Source organism: Castor canadensis, chromosome 14 (genome assembly GCF_047511655.1).
Source record: "Castor canadensis chromosome 14, mCasCan1.hap1v2, whole genome shotgun sequence".
NCBI lineage: Eukaryota > Metazoa > Chordata > Mammalia > Rodentia > Castoridae > Castor > Castor canadensis.
Window position 1 is genome coordinate 110,657,005 of NC_133399.1, and position 15,812 is coordinate 110,672,816.

A 15,812-nucleotide genomic window follows, 5' to 3' on the forward strand; every position below is an offset into this window, starting at 1 on the left:
CACCTATCACAATGAGCGCCTCTGCCAACAGGAGTTCATCAAAGTAATTACAGACCACTGACCACCTGTGTTAGAAATCTAGGGCACTTTCAGTTTTGGTAAGTCCATCTGTTAAGTGATCTGCACTGAAAGGACCTACCCATGAGATAGGCCCTATCTCACTGTGTACAGCAGCAGGAATGAACAATGGGAAATTGTTTACAGGGACATTTACAGAGTGTCGTTCTTGAGGAAGTGTGGCAATTCCCCTAAATCTTTACTAACAAAATTTTGGAACTGAATTTTTAAGCAAAAGAAAAAAAAAATCACCTGTCATTTGCATGAGTCACTGCTATGTCAACTTGAAAGTTAAATTTTAAATCAAAACCACCTACAGAAGTATGATGCTTCCAGACAAATTCACTATCCTGTGGCAAATAGCCAAAGTCCTAGGATTACCACAAACTGGAAAACCACACTCATAAAATATTACTGCCTCCTTATAGCAATGAAATACTCATTCAGGACGTTTTTCTTGGGGTAGAGGAAATGGCAGGATTCAACCCAGTCAATCCTTTAGCAACAACAAACTGCAACACGCAATGATGGAGAAGAGAATTTATCTTTCATTGATGCAAGACCATCTCTCAAGGTGAGGAAGAATGTCCACAAAGAGATGAAGTAGTAGGTGATGATTACACTCCTGGGTGAGGGGCAGGCGTGCTAGAAATGATTTACACTCATTCAACAAAAAGTAAAAGGCATCTCACTATATTCCTTGTTTGCTTAGAAAATATTTACTGTATGCTTTTTTTGTGTGTGGTGCTATATTATATTGAGGACTTAGAGATGCATAGGACGTAGCATAGTTTATGTCCTAATGGGCTCATATTCCAGCAAAAAAATATAAGATTAAGCAATTACCAAAACATATGAAAGCTATTAGTCACGTGTCTCCTAACATAGTTAAGAAACTTTTAGGAATGTAAGCATTCTATCTGATGTGTACAGTTCCTTTTGTTTTAAAAAGCAACAAAACAAAAAACCAACAAAAAATCACTGTCAAAAAGGGCACTGCATTTGGTCCTCTGTTCTCCCCAGGTCTCCAAGCTCAGGAAAGTCATCTGTAAACATTTCTGAGCTCTGACCCACAGTTTGCCCTCTTATGGAACAATCTGGATTGGCAGGTATGGCTCCAAAACGAGATGTAAAAGCCACTTATGAAAAGCAACCCAGTTGATGACTCAGTTTAAAAATTTTGCTGAGGATAATAATCTTTTGAACAACAATAACCCCAATAACAAACTCAGAAGTAGTAGAATAAAAAACTTTGGAGAAAAAATATTTTTATCAGAATACTATCATTAATCCTACAACTGAACTACTTCATGTTCTATACTTGACAATATTCAACAAGGAAAATCAGGTCAAATTTTGACAGCTTACATTTCTCCCTCTGAAAAGATGCCTTCCATTGCCTGTGACTTATATATTATAAGCTAAGAGCACCGAGGTAACAAAACTGTTTACCTAGATCTTCAAAACAAACAGAGTCAACAAACTGGTATATACTGAAAATCCTAAGTCTGAAATGGACAACAGGTTTTCCCACTATTTATGCAGTGACTTTTCTCATTGAAAGTGGGTCTTAAACCAAAAATGCTCAAATGGAAGTTGTAATTCTGAGATTCTATCATTCTTTATTGAATCATACTTATTTTCACTCTTTAAGAGAAGCTGAATTAAGATGGTTTTAGATGTTCAGTGGATCTCTTGCAAACAATAACTAGAAAGTTCATCTTTTTTTTTCTTTCTGGTACTGGGGTTTAAACTCAGGACCGATACCTTGAGCCACTCCATCAACCCTTTTTTGTGTTGGGTATTTTTGCGATAGGATCTCTTGAACTATTTGCCTTGGATGGCTTTGAACTAAAATCCTCCTGATCTTTGCCTCCTGAGTAGCTAGGATTACAGGCATGAGCCACTGGCGCCCTGCTTAGAAAGTTCAACTTAAAAATCCTTTCTCTGGGTCTTTCAATGCTCTCTTCTCAAGGGGTTGATATCAAAAAACACTGTAAATCTTCTTTTTTAAAAGTGTCATTAAAATTCACCTGTTATTTCCAGAAATGGTGGATCAAATAGTTTGGAACAACCTCCTCACTGTGGTCAATTAGAAAAGCTGGACAAGACACAAACTAGCACCAGCTATGTGAAGACACCGCCCAGCTAGTTTGATGCTGAGTTATGGAAGAAGAGGAAAAAGCAGCACCTGAAGTTCTTGGTCCCTGGGGATAGCAGCCTCCCAGAGATAGGAGCCCAACTTTAAATCATCTTAATTCCTGATTGGAAGATAAACCAAAACTTACTAGGTATACTATTAGACATGGAACATATGATTGAAACTTAAGAGAAAAAAACAGAAAGTAAAAACAGTAACAGGAAAGGGTATAGGGGGGTGAATATTGTGAAAATTTTATGTACTCATGTATGAAAATGGAAAAATGAGACCTGTTGAAACTATTCTAAGAATGGGGAGGGGGGATAAAGGAGAATGAGGGAGGGAGTGAATTTAATTAAGATATATTGTAAGTACTTTTGTAAATGTCACAATGTACCCCCAGTACAACAATAATAATAAAAAACTTAAAAACGAAACAAAAAAGTAAAAACAGTAACAAAGTGGAGCCAGAAAATGGAGTTGCAGGGTACAGATTTCAAAAATAAGTATGCTTCATGTGCTCAAAAAATAAAATGCAAGACTAGTAATTTCGGCAGAGAACTAAAAATGATAAAATAAATAGAAGTATATGGGCTGATAAGTACATCAAGTACAATACACAAAATGCTAGATTTAGTAGGTTTAACATCTGATAATACTTAAAAAGAGTGAGTGAAAGGGGAATGGAAGAGAAATCAATAAAAAAAAAATCCAGAATGCACTAAGAGATAGAAAAAGATGGGGTAGAGGATATCATGAGGACCACTTTCCCAGCAGTGGCGGCTTGAGAAAACAGGCAGAAGAAATAATAGCTGAGAATTCTCTAGAACAGATCAGGCAGGAAAGCCTGTGACCCGCCAGAAAGCTAACAACAGGAACAGCACTGTGGTGCAGAGACATGGGAAAGCCACAGAAAACCAAGGATCAGAACCATGCCTGCCCTGAACCTGCGCTGGGACCAAGTTCAGCATCTCTCCGGCCACACCTTCCCCCAGGCGCCACGCTTCCGATCATTGACTTCCTACCTTCTCCCCACACCTTCATATTACACAGAATTCAGGATCAATAGCTCTTATCCGACCCACTGTGCAGGGGGCTGACAAGATAGGGCATTACTTGTATGTGCGACTTCAAGATTAAGAAGAAAAGCAGAAGGAGCTCACCAGGGCCATGAGGCACACCTGGATTCCAAGCTGTTTTCCTACCACACCAGCAGCATGTGACCAGCTCACACCAGAGAGCCAACATGCCCATCCTGTGCTCGGGGCACCAGCCCTGCATCGCAGAGGCCTGTCCTGCGGCAATTCACCGATGAAAGACAGTTGCTACAGACTGCTTTTTTCCCCACATTAAAATTCAATTGCGAGATTTTTTAAAAACTAGCAACAACTTTTGTGCTTAATAAAATCTAATTTCTTAATATATACTCATACAAAAAACAGGACTGTTAAAAAGTCTCAAATTTCAGCCTAACATAAATTATCTTAAACTCTAATAGGGAAATAAAAACAAGCAGGTAAAAACCTCTGTCTTAGTGGGGAAAAGGGGATGAGCAAGACACCAACACAACCTTCAAGACTAACACTGTACTGTAGGTTACAAGTCAGGAACTTCTATTCAATTCACCAATCTACAGTTCTGCAGTACTTTTTAGATTAGTATATAGTAATTGTACATAAATAATGAGTTTCATTATGATATTTTCATACATGTATGAAATGTGGGGGTGAGGAGAAGAGTTTATTTGACATCTTATGTGCAATGAGTCAACAAAAACATTAGATTCAGGTTTTTGGTATTAAAAATTTACTACAATTGCCAAATAAACTCTTCTCCTCACTCCCTCTGTCAAGATAGTAGAATGTTGTATCTTTAAAATCTAAAATTGCATTCTTCCTTTTAGCCTGTAAAATAATAAGCCATGATCCTTCTCTATGCTACTATCTAAATTTCCATTTCTAAAATACTCAAACCACAAACAAATCTCCTGTTAACTACTATCGTTTTTCATTTGTGGTTCATTAGTACATTTTCCCCCAGCATTCTGGATCTTTGTGTGTGTGTGTGTGGTGCTGGGGATCAAGCCTGGGGTCTTGTGCATGCGGGAAGCACTCTACCACTCGCTGACTCATCTCCCTAGACCCAGTTTTCCCCTCTCATTCTGAATTCAGGTTCACCATATTTCATGGACCTCATAAAACCAAGACGCTGGGGGTCTTACATCATACCTTGATTAGTTCACAAATGAAAGATTTCTCACCTAGGAAACATTTATGCTGATTGCAGAAAGTCACTGTGCTGGAGAGAAGCTGTAGGTACTTTCGCAAGCCCAAGCCAGGAAAGCACTGCCAAGTGACCTAACAAGCACAGTCCATCAATTCTAACTCCGCACCCTGAATGAGACCAACGTGCTCAGCTTTATACTCAAGACTTTTCCAGCATTCACCAATAATCAACTTTTTAAATAAATACAAATTGCATAGACTAGTTTATGTTTCATTAACCCAGAGTAGAACATTAAGATTTAGCAGTATTGAAAGTTTAAAATAATATTTTCGCGCACTGACCTTTTTGCCTTTCCAACTTTTCTTTGGTTCCTCATGAGGCTTGGCAAGGTTCTGAAAGCCTTCACTGGAGCTGTCTGAAACATCACGCCATGTTGGTCCATTTTTAACATCTAAAACCCAAGTGGATTGAAGGTTAGTTAGAACTTACATGGACTGAATACTAATGCAATTTAAGCAAAATAAAAATTAAAAATCACATTTATGCATAATGGTAACAGGAAACTATAGGGCCTTTAAATAAACAATGCATCGGTCCTGCTCTTTTAGATCTATTGAGAACTTTCACTTTTCTCCACCGAAATACCTCGTGATTCACTTAACTCAGTTGTCAGAAACAATTTCTCCCATTTGCTTACAATGTCGTATAGTATCACATTTGTCAATTTGATACTTTAAGAAAATCTGTGCCTATATCTTGTGTGTTCTTCAAACTTCAATTCTTAGATTAAAAAAACCGAACAGAACCCAGATTGTCAGAGAAGGCAATATTAATGCATTAAGCAATCCCAGCTTTGGGGTAAGTTTCTCTAGAAAACAGTCCTCAGTACAAAGCTTAGGTTTCAAACTACAAATGATAACTATTTTGTTTCCATCATCAGTCCCCAGATTTCCACCTTAGGCCAACATCTTGCCACCAAGACACACAAACTAAGACACCCATCAAGTGAAATGTGGTTTTGTCTGATGCTGAGCTCTGTAGAGATCCTATAAACCACACAAATGCAATGTGGAATGTTTAGAGTTGACTCCAACTGCTACCGCCTTACATGTGCTCCTTGTTCTTCTCCCGACGCCCCAACAGGTCCCTGCTTGATGAATTAGTTGACATTTTTAAGGATGATATACATGGGCCACATAACCTGAGACTGGGCTCACTCATCTGCTAAAATAACAACCTTGCTTTGACAAAATCTAAGCATGATCTTCCGAAGATAATGTTGAAGATTTTCATTTAAAATTGCCATAAAGACAATTTTGTGTAAATTAATTTTAACACTACATAATTTTCCCACTGGGAGTTTTCTCCATCTTTTCAATTCCCTGATACTTGTACACGGGTTATGTTGATGGTCTCTCTTCCCTACTTGTCCAAGCTTGTCAAGGGAAGGGAAGGGACAGAGCTTCCTATTATCAGTGTCACTCATGCTGCCTATTTGAATACTTTGAGCACAGTAGATGTGGGGTAGTGAAAAAGTGAATAAACAAACAAACCAAGCCATCAGCTGAATAATCAGTAGCCACCCTCCCTGTGGCCAGCCTTCATGTTAAACCTGACTGACCACGTCCGGCTCTCAGGACTGCTTCCACCCCATCTCTAGCCTATGAGGAACGCCGGCACCCTCGGGGAAGACACATAGAGAGAGAAACAGGGCTCTGAATATATTTGTGGACTGAGTTAAAAACTGCAATAACTACCCTTCAACTTAAAATGTTTAAGAAATACACGCTATAACTTATTTGCTACAGTAACAACTCACTTCCTCTTGATGAAGAAATACTCAGAATATGCAAAATAGTCTAAACTTTTTTCTGGGGGGAAAGACTACTGGGCATTAAACTCAGAGTCTTGCACTTGCTGTGCAGGTGCTCTACCAACTGACTCACATCTCAAGCTGAAGCATTTTCAAAATGGTACTGCTGATGCTTCAGTGAAATGCATCAAAAATACTAGTAGCATTATCAAACTTGCTTGTATCATGAATCCAGTCTGAAGTTATAAACACAGTTCCCTGCTTTAGGATTATGTACATATATATATATGTATATATATCCTATAAGTTACATATACATGTTATATATATATAACTTTTACAATTACTGTAGCATTTTTGCCTATAATTTTCCACCAAAATTATAATCTAAATATAACCCCACCTTAAACCATATTAATCATTTCTCTAGGCATACATTGCAATGCATGTCACTTTTCTTGAATGCCAGGGTGCAACCTCATCATCTATTCTAGCCTAGGGCCATAGGCAGTGACCACCAACCTGAGATCCGCACAGGCAGTATTTGCCCTTTCCATCAGAGACTGATGCATTAAGACTAAACATTTTGTGACAATAGCAGTAATCATTTATAATACTTCAGCACAGGTTATATGGTATTAAGCACACGTGTTATTTCATCCCCAAGAAAAGCCCACTCCAGAGGTGGTCAGTTACCATGCTAACAGACAACACACTCCAAAGACAATCCACATCATTCAGCCCAGTACTGGATCCTTTGCTGCCCAATGGCTGATACAAGTGAGCTGTAATAGTGATACCACCAGCTGGTTAACCAGCATAATGGATGTCAGGAAGTTTCTCCTTGACTAATTCATGGACTCAAGAAAGACAAAATGGTTTGAACATCACAGGGGTATTAGACTTTCATGCATGAGTAAAGCATGAAAGTCTAATACGTGCTGTAACAAGTGTTACAGGGATGCTAACCAAGCCCTGATCCCCTATGACAAAGTACAGGGTCAAAGTATCACCGGTAGCCTGTACTGACAAAAAGGTTATAGGAACTTGTGCTTACAACTTTGTCTGCCTTCTAATAAGCTTTTCAGGTAACATATAGACAGTCAACTAAGGGATAGAGATTGGGATGGCAGCTATTTTTCTGCTTGGTGGACTGTGTCTTATCTACTTGACAACAAACGTTTCACATGTGTCTGTGACTTGCTTTCATTAATATCTGGCAGCTGGAGCTGGCGATAGAATAATCAACTTTCAACAGTTGGTGACCACTGTCTATGAAAGAACCTAGCAGATGGGTATGCCCACACTGCTCAGATAAGCTAACACACATGTACAAAATGCCGACATGTAAAATCCCATCACACACAGCACAAAAGAAAATCTGCACTAAAGCAACAGTCAACAGTGGGGTGTGGGTGTGGAAAGAACTTGCTTCTGTGGTGGCTAAGTGACACCTGTGGAGCCCAAGTCACTTTCATTGGTGAGAGACAGCTAGGAGCACCACTGTGCACAGGCTTAGGTTGACCAACTGGATTTATCTACTTGGCAATTCAAACTGACTTCAGGAGAGTGAAGAGCTATCATTAGCAGTGCGGGGACAGGAGGGGTATCATTTCAATAACTAAATACTGTTGAACTGCTTTATACGCTTCCTCTCTTGTGGTGTCAAAAGTTAAAACAGCTGAGTGCAGTGGGATATGCCTGTAGTCCCAGCACTTGGAAAGCTAGGGAAGGAGAATTTGAGTTCAAGGCCAACAAAGGCAATGTCTTTCTCAAAAAATAAATAAATAAATAAAAGTTAAACAAGAAGCAAGGTGTCCATGCCCAGAAAAATTTGTCATGGACATTTTTCCTAGGCTCTGGCCAGTTACAGCAGGGTTTCCAGACCTGACACAAGAGCAAAGGGATGATCTCTTCAAGATTTCAAGATCTTTCTACTGCACTGCTGCAGAGCTTCTGCTGGCTTCCAATCTCAAGTGATTAACCTACAGTGTAAGGACACACTGGAAGGCGCATGCCGAGATGAATCTATTAGAATTCCCTAAATGCCCTCTTAGCAAAAATCAGCATAAATAACCTCTTAGCAGGTGATGGAAACCCCCTGCTTGTGGATTGGACTCAGAATTTGGCAGTACCCATCTGTGCTATTGGTCATATTCAAGGTGAAAGACAGAAAAGCTTATTTTGAGTCAGGGGCCAGTGGCTCACACCTATAACGCTAGCTACTTGGGTGCCTGCGAGCCTGAGGATCTCGGATCGTGGTTTGGGGCCAGCCTAGGCAAATAGTTCTTGAGAACCCCATCTCCAAAATAACCAGAGCAACACGGACCAGAGGTGTGGTTCAAGTTGTAGAGCACCTGCTTTGTGGTGCTCTGTAAGCACGAAACACTGAATTCAGGCCCCAGTCCCACATGCAAAAAGAAAATCTTACTTTGCATCAGCCTTGATGAATACTTACTATCAGTTGGGAATTTTCAATTATTTGAGCCCCAACTAAATGAAATACAACTCTCCCCCTCAAAAATACTCCGTTCTTATCAGTACAAAAAATTGTACTCAAATCTGAGTGTCAAATAAAAACTTTGTGAAAACATCTTTCTCTCATTATTTATCTAGGTAAGTACCTCCTTCCTCAGTTTGACCCATAAACCTAATCTGATCCATTACTCAAAATTTCAGTCTTTGATACTAATACCAAAAAAATGACGATCTACTGATAACCAATATGGAAACACATCTGACATACTAACTTTAAAAAGGTAAATTTAAAGCAACCGAATAAAATTCTCTGTATGCGAAAACACCCATTGAATTGTTAGCATTTGTGAACCTGTGCTCACAGCTGTCTGGAGGGGAGCACAAGGCTGACAACGATGGCCTCTAGTGAACATGCTAAACCAGCCTGTTCTCCAAAGTACCCAGGCTTACGCTTAAAATCAATCAGATTTGGTTACTCCCCTACTCAAAATCCCCAGTGGCTTCTCATCTCATCACACTGGAAAACAAATGAAAACAACTCTTCCTGGTGAGGACTGGCGGCCCTCATGGTCTGGCTCCCTCTGCCTTTCTGATCCAGTTCCTAGCCGCCTCCCTAAAGCTCGATGGCGTGTCACTACACCGGCCTCTTTTCCTGCCGGCTTTCTTCTACTGCTGGACATTCGTATTTGCCCATAGCTTGGATTGAAACATGACGTTAGCAGTCACAGGTCCACTTCCCTGCCCTCCCTACCTCCTTAGAGAAGCCTTCACTGACCGCACATCTACCCACCTGTGCTTTTATGCCTGACGTTTTTCTGTGTATTTTACGTGCTGCCCACTAGCTGACCCTCTTCATATGTGGATTTACTGTCTTCTCCACAGAACACAGCCTCTAATGCAGCAGGGGGATGCATTAGGGGAGTACAGGTTGTTTCCTCCTGTCTCCCCTAAAGCTAGAAGTGCGCAAGACGTAAGTAATTAATCGAGCAGAGAAAGGAGGTAGGGAGAAGAGCGTGACACAGGAGTATTTATTCTTTTTAACAATCTTTGTTCCAATGGGAATGTACCTGTATGTTGTTTACAGTTAGAGAATTAACATAAAATTACTGCTTTTAAGGATTATTCTAAAAAAGGAACTTACGCTCTCCCTCCACTCATGTTCAATTAGTGTCCACTGTTGAGCCCTTTTTGACTTGCTAGTGAAATTTTATTACACGCTATCTTAGATAGACGACAAGTACAAGTGAGTTGGAAACATCAATTGAAAAGACTTTATTTCAACATAAAAGATTTGGAGAAGTCTGGTAGTAGTCATCCCTGCTCCATGGTTTTGGCAGATATACCTGTCCATTTAAATGGAAGGCTTTAAGGTTTTACATAAGGTAGATTCCCCAAGAGTTAATTTCAGTTGGACTGACAGTTGATAATTTAAAACATCAATGAGTCTTAATGTTTAGCATAAAAGAAAGGGCTTAGATCTAAGCTAGGCAATGTGTAAGTCTTTTCTTACCCTAGGGTGCAAAAGTTTTCTGTCCCGTGGGCATGACATGACACTATACGTCACCCTATAATAGGGCACACAAAGTGTTCCCAACTGAGTCACACTGAGTCACACCAGGCTTGCCTGCACACCTGTGAGATGAAAGATGATCCATACCATGTCATTGCCCTAACGTTCAAATCTCCACTAAGTTCAGGGCCAACCAATGGCTGTGCCCCTCATCCTCTTCTACTCCACCCAGACACTCAGGCCTACGAACACAGAAGGCTCAGCCCTGGTGAACAGGAAATACACCTGCTTCCAGGGATCACTGCACTCCAACAGCACTGAGATTTATGGTGTGCCACACTGGAACCAGGTTTTTTTCCACCAAATTTTCATTAATGTGTCACTAAGTATTATTCAAAAAATGTAGAAAACACTCTAGATAAAAACAGAATCAGAACGAAAGTTTTAAGAACAGGATCTTCTGAACTACCAAAACAATTCTACCCACACATGGTTTCCCACTAACAGTAGAGCAAGATAATTTCATATTATACCTGTAAAACACATATTAATCCTAGTTAGACATAAAGGTACAGTTTCAGAGAGCTAAGCTACAAACAGTAGGCATAAAATGTAAAAAAAAATTTTACTTCTTTAAAGGAAAAGATATGTAATAAATCTGATAGTTTCACTTCTAAGACTTCTCCATCTTGAAAACACAGTGGTTAAAATCATTTGAACAGCAGAGAAATGATGATGAGTCAACTTAGTCTTACTCAGATTAACCAAATTGTTAGATAATGATGGTCAAAGTTTATTATCTCTTCAGTTCTGACCACTGGAACTAAGTGCAAAGTGTTTTTATTATTATTATTGACCTTTGCTGTGGTTACTACAATTATATAGTACATTGTTATGCTCAACAAAGGAGTCCTTTTAATGGTTACAGTTAAATTACAGATGGGAATCAACCTGTTTGAATGACAGGCTTGAAACAAGATAAACAGAAGCCAGTCAAGACCTATCACAAATAAACCTCTTTCCTGAGGAAAAAATGCTCTATAAATATTTCTTTATATTTAACATTACCAGTTTCTTCAAAAATAAATACTGACGGCACCTTTCAAAACTGACTTTTTCATACCTCCTCATTTTTGGCAGAATCAATGACTGATGCTACTTTAATTTTTTCTACAAAAAACAAACAGCCTCATTGTTTGAACCCAGATTTAAAAACTGCTGTCAAATTGTCTCTTTATCACAGTCACACTGGAGGGAGAGGCCGCCTTGAGCAGGGAAAGCTCAAGTCAGCTGTTCACAGTAGGGACGCCCTACTCTTTTGAGTCAGGACAAGGAAAATGATGGGGGGAAGTATTTATAATGGATTTAACCAGTAAGCCTAGAAATCCCACAGGGTGGCAAGTCACCCATGCCTAAACAGTGTGTGGTTGGGGAAATAGCGAGGGCACATTTTTTAAAATAAAGGGGGGGAGGAATAATTTAAATTATAAAGCTGTCATTACTATAAAACATGGACACACTGTTACACATTGGTATAACAAAGGAACCTGGGAAGGAGTCACATACTTTCACTACGTCCTGCAGTCACATTTTCCTTGTCTTCCGTCGACTTCTCTACATCATAATCACCTTCAAACTTTGGTGTACAATCGTTTTTTGCTTCATCCTCAGGAGAGCCCGGCCCTCTGGAGGTGGCACCTTCTTCCTGCATACTTTTTATGCCAACCACTCCTCTCACTACCCTACTGCTTCCCTTCTTAGGCATTAAACAGCCAGGGTGTCCTTTCGGATGAGTGGGGCTGTCCACGGCGTAAGGCCGGCTGCTTCCCTCTGGGCAGGCAGTGTCCCTCTGCTGAGGGCCAGACTGGCTACCAAGCACTGGGTTTTCTTCAGCTGCAGATGTTTCTCCAAAAGCCATGCTAGCAGATGTTGTATTCCCTTTGTCGTTTGTGGGTTTCTGAAGACTGAAGCTAGGTTTTGCTGTTAAATCGGTAATGTTGACTGTTGAGGGTTTTTCCCCAATGCAGGAAAAGTCAGCCATCCCTAGAATGCTTGTTCTTTCCCTTTTAGAGAGACTTCCACAGGCGAAGTGGGAAGGAAGAGGCCTGGGACTCCTTTCCTTAAGGTTGTTAGGTGAAAAGTAGTCCTCGTAAGAGGAGCCTCCAGCATCAGGAGACTCCAGAGCAGCTGTGGCCATGGTTGGCAGGTGGCGCTCCAACTTGAACAGCTGCAGGTGCTGCGTGGCAGCCCTGCTGCTGCACCTCCTTCTCTTCAGTTTTTGCCGTGGAGGTGAATGTATGTCCACTGCCACTTTTTTTCTCTTTGCTGAGGAACTTTTGGGTCTTGAATGAACTAAAAGGAGGTCTTTTGTGGTAGATATGGTAGGAGACAAAATGCATTTCCCTAGCATCGCCTTAGACACACCTTCGACTTGTGTTTGGCCCGGGGCCACTGCTTCAGCTGTAATATCTCTCTCCTGATTTATTTCTTCCTTTGCAAAACTGCTCATGGGTTTCTGAGGACTGGATTGACTGAGGTCACTGGATGATGCTGACAAGTGGATATTTGTCATCAACCCAGGTGAGGAGGTGCATGCATCACTTCTAATTTCATTAACAGATTCTCCCCATTTCCTTTCCTGATTTCCACATTCTGATTTTCCACACAGACCATCAAAAGATGAGTGTAAACCACCAGCAAAGGATTCATCTGGAAAATATTCATAAATAATTAACTTTTAAAAATGGTTTAAGTTACTATAAAAATAATTTCAGCTAATCATTAAAATAATTTTTAAAGCATAGTTATTAGTTAAGAAAAGTACTGGCCCTGTTCTGGTTCTTCTCATTTCCATTCAGGGACCATCTTTAAGGCCTGTACTTTATACTAGGGAACCAGGGCTTCTGCTCATAGATGGATAGCAGTTGTGAGAGGTAATGAACCTCTAGAGACTAGCCAAGTGTCCATATGCACGTGCACTTAACAGTTCATCAATAAATTCTCTAGGAGGTCAGTATCTCTAGAACACAGCAATTGCTACTGTTCTGGTCTCCAATGCAACATTCCCCTAATTAACATAGCTCACCTTTACCTTCCCTGTCTTCTAGCAAGTGTGTGTATATATACTCAGAAGTGAGCATCCAGGACCCCTTAATGTTCTGGTTTCCTGCACAGCATGTCTTTCTTGAGAGTGGTGCTAGACTGCCACCCACCTTCTGAGATTTCCACGTCTTTTACACCTGCCTTTCCTCCACACTTCACTGTGAGTAAGTAGGACTCGCCCTTCAAACCATCTGGGTGTCAGCATTCCTGCAAATCTCTCTACCCCCTCACCCCCCACCACCGCCACCCCGTGGTCTCTCCAGGTGCAGTCAGTCACACCCTCCTGTCACACAGCAACACACATCACACCACACTGAAGCGATGAGTCCCTCTGGCACAGTATGAGCTGCCAGAGGATGGACTCCACTTTCTTTTCATTTGGCAATCTGAACTCTACCCAAGGCTGCTGCTGGTTCCCCAGTGGGGTGCAGAGATGGCTGCCTGGATGAGGACCACCAATTTAGAGAACCCCACACGGTCTGGAGGCAATGAGGGTGCTGTAACGCTGACTGAAATCACTGAAGTCTACTTTTACAAAGGAAGGACACGGGCACTCGCTCTTGAGAAGCCCTTTCCCTGCAGCTGTGCTCTGGGAAGGCAGGGAGGCACAGCGGGCTGGTGCCAGTGTGCCTTTAGGCAGAAGTTGGGAGTATATGTCACTTTGGTTTTAACAGCTGAATACTTTCACTGCACTTTTTGAAAAGGTGATATGCAGCATGTGTCCTGGTTTTCTCTGTGGCAAAATGCGGAAGGTGATGCTACCTCCTTCACAGGGCTAAGGGAGACTAAAGGAGATGCAGTAAGTGAGCTGTGGGGAGCAGCACCTCATGCGGCAGAAGTGAAATCAGTATTAGGTTACCATCATCCACCTCTGACCTACGCAAAATAAATGTATCCAGCATTTAAAAAGATTATTTACGATAAATGTGTAAATAATTCCAACACATACAGGAGCTACAGAAAGAACAAACCAGGAAGCCTCAGGTTAAACCCAGGACCTTCACCCTGGGTGTGCTTGTCACTGCTGTGGCCTTCACAAGGCATCCATACATTTCACGCACTTTGGACAGCTCTTGAGGCTGGGCAAGAAAAGTGTAAGAGATTTGATACCACCAAAGGAAAGCTATAACTTGAGAAATTATCATCCCAAGCAAGTCAAGAACCCTCACACTAAAGATACACAGACATGCACACACACAGCGACCCCCTTCAATAACACGTTCCACATGTTCATTATGCATGTGCAAAGCCATTTTTTCTTAGCTCTGACTCAATTCTACACAGTTTAAATTGCATGCAGATCGGTTCGTGTAAGGGCACAAGAATTTTTTAAAGTGAGCAATTGACTCTGTAGCAAGAAAACAATTACGCAGGAGAGAACCCACAGGAGCCAAAAAGAGGTTTAACTAAGGAATTTCTCATTTGTCAATATTATTACAATACTAAATCTGTGAGTTCTAGTTTTACCAGTTGTTCATTTCAGTAGAAGAAACTACATGAAATTCTTTTTTTTGGCAGTATTAGGGTCTAAACTCAGGGTCTTGAGCTTGCTAGGCAGGTGTTCTACCACTTAAGCCAACCTCGACCCCTTTTGCTTTAGTTATTTTTCAGATAGGGCTTTGCTCGTTTTGCCAAGGGTTGGCCTTGGACCACAATCCTGCTATCTATGCCTCCTGAGTAGCTGGGATTACTGGCATTCCCTGCCATGATCGGTTAACAACATGAAATTCTAAATAGAAAAGTCATAGGATTCTGGAATGGTAAATCTATCACAACAAAGACAATAAAAATTTTACCTGAACACAAAGGATTCTGTGAAATGTTCAAAGATGCTTCACACAGAGAGGTATCTGGGTTCTCCTGAGATTGCTCAGTCATCTGGGAAGCTGATGAGAGAATTAACCACTTCACTAAATCCACTGCATTGTTTTCTGGTAGGTAAGACATCACACAGTAAGTCTGCTGTTCTGCGATTATGTCTTTCTCACACATTGACTCCCTCCTTCTGCTGCATATCCCAGACTTAGAACAGCACAAAGACCCCAAGTGAGTCCACTGCAGGTGATGAGAGTCATCAAAAATACCTGTACTGCTCATTATTAAAAATGTGATAAAATCATAAAAGATCGAAGAGATTTGAAAAACAAACTTGCCTGAATCTAGTAAGAAGCTCAATAAAGGCAAATGGATGTTTTCAGTATGTCTTCTGTTGAAAATCATGGCTCTTTCTTAAGGAAACTCATAGTGGTTACTTCTATAACTAGAGCAGCTGTTCTCATCAGGACTGATTTGGGCTCTCAGAAGACACCTGGTCAAGCCTGGAGGCCTTGTTGGATGTTTCAGTGTGGGGGCTGAGGATGGTACTGGTATTGTGGAGTGGGCAAGGGCTGAGGACATTATTAAACATTTACCATGCAACGTTCAGTGCCCAACACAAAGAACTGTCCTAAGATGTCAATAGTGCCAAGGTTGACAAGCCTCCAGGT

The 15,812-nt window shown here is 40.9% G+C and overlaps 1 protein-coding gene across 3 annotated transcripts in view; it reads right to left on the reverse strand.

Annotated features, from left to right (window-relative positions):
- The window catches only part of Mcph1 (microcephalin 1), a 218,627-nt gene that overhangs the window by 171,038 nt on the left and 31,777 nt on the right, over positions 1 to 15,812 (reverse strand). For all 3 annotated transcript variants that reach the window (XM_020181602.2, XM_074055297.1, XM_074055298.1), the window contains 3 exons: positions 15,123 to 15,212; positions 11,791 to 12,933; positions 4,765 to 4,874 (listed from right to left, as the gene is read on the reverse strand). In XM_020181602.2, coding sequence (XP_020037191.2) covers positions 4,765 to 4,874; positions 11,791 to 12,933; positions 15,123 to 15,212 — 1,343 coding nt within the window. The remainder of the gene's footprint in view (positions 1 to 4,764; positions 4,875 to 11,790; positions 12,934 to 15,122; positions 15,213 to 15,812) is intronic.